This window comes from Octopus sinensis, unplaced genomic scaffold (assembly GCF_006345805.1).
Source record: "Octopus sinensis unplaced genomic scaffold, ASM634580v1 Contig01276, whole genome shotgun sequence".
Taxonomy (NCBI): domain Eukaryota; kingdom Metazoa; phylum Mollusca; class Cephalopoda; order Octopoda; family Octopodidae; genus Octopus; species Octopus sinensis.
This window is the reverse complement of record NW_021824712.1, coordinates 1-5,000: the sequence shown is the minus strand read 5'-3', so window position 1 is coordinate 5,000 and position 5,000 is coordinate 1. Positions and strand designations below refer to the sequence as shown.

General features: G+C 41.9%; 1 protein-coding gene across 1 annotated transcript in view; it reads right to left on the bottom strand.

Annotated features, from left to right (window-relative positions):
* LOC115227025 (glutamate-gated chloride channel-like) overlaps positions 1 to 2,945 on the bottom strand; it is a 3,155-nt gene extending 210 nt beyond the window's left edge. The window contains exons 1-2 of the mRNA XM_029797970.2: positions 2,513 to 2,945; positions 1 to 647 (exon numbers count right to left, since the gene is read on the bottom strand). The exon at positions 1 to 647 is cut by the window's left edge and continues 210 nt beyond it. Of these exons, the coding sequence (XP_029653830.1) occupies positions 450 to 647; positions 2,513 to 2,818 (504 nt within the window). The 5' untranslated portion in view covers positions 2,819 to 2,945 and the 3' untranslated portion in view covers positions 1 to 449. The remainder of the gene's footprint in view (positions 648 to 2,512) is intronic.
* Positions 2,946 to 5,000: the final 2,055 nt, after the last annotated feature.

The window sequence follows — 5,000 nt, the reverse complement described above, 5'->3', positions numbered from 1 at the left end:
CGGAAAAAAAATGAAAGGGAAAGACAACCTTATCGGAATTTGAACACAGATCCTAATAAACTGAAAAAAATGTCGTAAAGAATTTTTGCCTGACACTCTACCGGTTCTGCCAGCTCACCGATTTAATTCTTTCAGTAGTTATAAAATTGGAATTAAAACTCATTTCCCTATTGTTTTAAAATTCCATTTTTAATGTTGATTTTGATGATTCGAGTGTTATTTTTTTATATTTGTTTTCCTTGGTATTTCGAATGTTTCTGTTATATCACCCTTTTTTTTCGTATCATGGTGCATATAAATAGCGAAGTACTCATGCAATTCACTTTGCAGGGTCGCAGATGAAACCATCAAATGTCCATCTATTTTTTAAAACATCAACACAGCAAGAAAAAATGAGTTAAGAAAGCCCAACATGTCAAAACTTGTTTGTGTGTGCGCAGCGAAGTCTGCTACGAATTTTTATTGGGAATCTCAAATGACAAAGTTTTACTCAGGTACCATGACCAGTAACCCAAACTGAAAAGGAGAAAACAGAGAGGAAAAGTAATACGTGATATAACATCCATTCGTTTAGCTTTGGAACGCATCTGTGCCTCGGTCTGTTCGTCGCATTCGGCTTTGATGTCTCCGTTCTCAACGCTTTCAGCCTGTGGCGTAGAAAAGCAAAACACATGTCGTATTAAAGCTAATAATTTACACGTAGCACATACACGCACCCAGTACACACACACGCACACACGCACACACACACACACACACACACAACAGTACATATAAGTACACACACACACACACACACAACAGTACACATAAGTACACACACACATATACATATGTACGCATGCACATGTACATGTGTGTGTGAGTGTGTGTATGTGTGCCTGTGTGTATGTGTGTATGTGTGCTTCTGTGTGTATGTGTGCGTGCGAGCGTTTGTGCGCTTTTGTGTGTATGTGTGTGGGGGGGGGGGCTGTCCGTGTGTGCGTGAGTGTGTGCGAGTGAGTGTTTGTGTGAATGTGTGTGCCTGTGCCTGTGTGTATGTGTGTGTGCCTCTGTGTGCGCGCCTGTGTGTGTATGCCTCTGTGTGTGTGTGCCTCTGTGTATGTGTGTGCCTCTCTGTGTGTGCCTCTGTATGTGTGCCTCTATGTGTTTGTACGTGTGTGTGCACCTCTGTGTACGAGTACATGTGTGTGTGTGAGTGTGTGTGCCTTTGTATGTGTGTATGTGAGTGAGTGAGTGCGTGTGTGTGCCTCTCTGTGTGTGCGTGTGTGTGTGCCTTTGTGTGTGAGTGTGTGTGTATGTGCGAGTGAGAGCGTGTGAGAGCGTGTGTGAGCGTGTGTGAGTGTGTGCGTTTTTGTGCCTGTGTGTACAAGTAAATGATAACAGCTTAACTCAGCTTCACACAACAGAAAAGTTTCGTGTGTGCGTAGAACACGTCCATCTCATCAGTTGTCAAGAGGTAGAGTGGCCGCTGAATAACGAACGAGATGAACTGTTCTATGCCCCCTGCGAAACTTTAAGCTATGCACAGCTAAATCAAACTATTACTAAATACATGTATTTCTAACCAAACGAATCGTTCGATTCTTTGGATGTTGCAAAATTCCACGTAGTTTTGTATTGAATGTGAAGTTTTAGGAGATCACATCTCTGAAAGCTATGCTACATGTTTTAGATTTGTTACATCTTGTACTTTAAGAGTGCCGAGAAGAAAGCCACCTTAAAGATGAGACAGAATCGAAGACAAGACCTGTCTTTAATATTTATGTCTATCGATCTTATAGATTCGTGTCATCGTATACATGAGATAACGGTGGCTCATAAAAGATAGCAATAAGAGAAAGAGAGACAGACAGAGGAACAGAAGACAGGCAGATAGACAAGGCAGAGAGAAAGAGAGAGAAAAAGAGAGAGAGAAAGAGAGAAAAGGAGAGAGGGAGGGTGAAGTAATGGGAGGAGAGAGAGGAGACGAAAAGAAAGAGAGACAGAGAAAGAAACAGAGGGAGAAAGAGAGAGAGAGAGAGAGAGAGGTGTATGCGTGCGTGCGTGTGTGTGAAGTTATAGAAGGGGAGAGAGAGGAGAGAAAATGAAAGAGAAACAGAGAAACAGAGAGAGGCGGAAAGTGAGAAGGAGAGTGAGAGAAGAGAGAGAGAGGGAGGTGTATGTGTGTGTGAAGTAATGGGAGAGATAGAAGAGAAAGAGAGAGAAACAGAGAAAAGAGAGAAGGAAGAGAGACAGAGATAGAGAGACATATATATATATATATATATATATATATATATATATATATATATTTAAAAAAGGAGATGTGGATATATAAAAAAGAAATGAAGAAAATGCTGACAAAATAATTTAAGTAAGGGAGAGTGTCAACATTTTCTTCATTTCTTTACTATATATATATATTATATATATAATAGAGAGAGGAGAGAGAGAGAGAGAGAGAGAGAGAGACAGACAGACAGACAGACAGACAGAGACAGAGTGAGAGTGAGAGAGAGCAAGTACTTACTTGGTTAACGTTGAATGTTTGTTTTAGGCTTCTGTTGTTCTGAATAACTTTGATGGAGAAGCGCTTGGTTTCGTGTCTGGAATACGTGCTGACAACGGCGTATTCTAAAAGCGCGGCAAACACGAAAACCAAGCACGTGACAGTCCACACATCGATGGCTTTGACATAAGAGACGGGGGGCAGCGAGATAGCAGTTGACTGTCTTTGAGTTATCATGATTAATACGGTGGTGCTGCCTAGGGCGATTCTAGCAGGAACTGCGTTGATCGGGAGCCAGAACGATACCCATGATATGAACACTATCATCGTACTCGGGATAAATACTTGCAGAAGAAAGAACTCAACACGTCTCTGCAGGTAAATGAAGGCCACAATACAGGTGAATTCATTTTCTGTGAAAAGAATACAGAAGTATTTGAGGACATTTTTGAGAAATCCAAGACAAAGTTATTTAAGTTTTTTTTCTATTCTACGCACAGGGCGCGAAGTTTTTTTTGTGACAGAAGGAGGGGGGCAGTCGATTTGATCGAGCCTAGTACGCAACTGGTACTTAATTTATCGACCACTAAAGGATGACAGGTAAAGTCGACCTCGGCGGAATTTGAACTCAGAACGTAAAGACAGACGAAATACCACTAAACATTTCGCCTGGCGTGCTAGCGTTTCTTATTTCTTTATTGCCCACAAGGGGCTACACACAGAGGGGACAAACAAGGGCAGACAAACGGATTAAGTTGATTATATCGACTCCAGTGCGTAACTGGTACTTATTTAATCGACCCCGAAAGGATGAAAGGCAAAGTCGACCTCGGCGGAATTTGAACTTAGAACGTAGCGGCAGATGAAATACCTATTTCTTTACTACCCACAAGGGGCTACACACAGAGGGGATAAACAAGGACAGACAAACAGACTAAGTCGTTTATATCGATCCCGCTGCGTAACCGGTACTTATTTAATCGACCCCGAAAGGATGAAAGGTAAAGTCGACCTCGGCGGAATTTGAACTCAGAACGTAACAGCAGATGAAATACGGCTACGCATTTCGCCCGGCGTGCTAACGTTTCTGCCAGCTCGCCGCTTTTATTCGGCTGATAATATCATTCTTTTCTTCTCTAGGCACAAGGCCCGAAATTTAGGGGGGAGGGGCCAGTCGATTAGATCGACCCCAGTACGCAACTGGCACTTAATTTATCGACACCTAAAGGATGAAAGGCAAAGTCGACCTCGGCGGAATTTGAGCTCAGGGCATAAAGACAGACGAAATACCGCTAAGTGGTGGTCGTCGTGGTCGGGGCGGTGGTGGTGGAAACGGTAGCGTTAGTACTGTTGGAGACAGCGCTGGTGGTGCGTAGTGATTGTTGTTGTTGCTGCTGTTACTGCAGCTGTTGTTGTTGTTAAGTGCCAAGTTGACCCGATGGAGCGGATCATCCACCAAAGTGTTCCGGCCAAATATTCTTTTTTTTCTTTCTCTTTAAACCCTGGATGTTGGTGTTTATTTATGATTTGAGTGGTCCCGAGGCTTTATTATTATTATTATTATTATTATTATTATTATTATTATTACTACTACTACAGCGTGGAAGGTTTTTATAAGCCATTTAAGAAACACACAAAAGCCGTTAGATTCACTTCAACATTTAAATTTAATTTGTCAAAATATTTTCGTCGCTTTGAGACCACGACCTGTTTGTTCTGCAGAGACCTGAATAAGTGGAAATCCGAAGGAGCAATATCTGGTGAATATGGAGGGTGGGGTAACACATCACAGCCGAGCTGCAGCAATTTTTGTCTGGTTCCCAAAGCATCAAGTGCAGAAAATGAACTTTCTTACCTTCCATTTTAAAGGGTTACAGAATTAACACAGGTAAATAGGAACATAAACATTCTTCCACGAAAAGATAGCTTAAACTGTGCTCTAAATGGAGGTGTAGTCAAATCCTATTTTATGGACTCAATCACGTTCTAAAATAGGTCGAAATTTAAGCTACTATAAATCGGCACGAACTTTCCGGATTACCCAATATATATATTCTTTTACGTATGCCACAGAATATTACGTTATCAGGAGTGTAAACAACTGCAAAAGAGACGTTAAAGAAAAGTATGAATTTATACATATGTATTTCACTACTGCCCACAATGGGCTAAACACAGAGGGGACAAACGGATTATGTCGATTACATCGACACGAGGGCGTAACTGGTACTTAATTTATCGATCCCGAAAGGATGAAAGGCAAAGTCGACCTCAGCGGAATTTGAACTCAGAACGTAACAGCAGACGAAATACGGCTACGCATTTCGCCCGGCATGCTAACGAGTCTGCCAGCTCGCCGCCTTGCATATGTGTGTGAGTTTGTCTCTATGCATGTCGATCTCAAGGGATAACCACAACGATTAAGAGGCCGTATTAATCGTTAAGCTGTGTTGATCTTTAAACCTTGGCTCAAAAGCTAGCAACAGAATGAGCCTTGCTATATCCATCA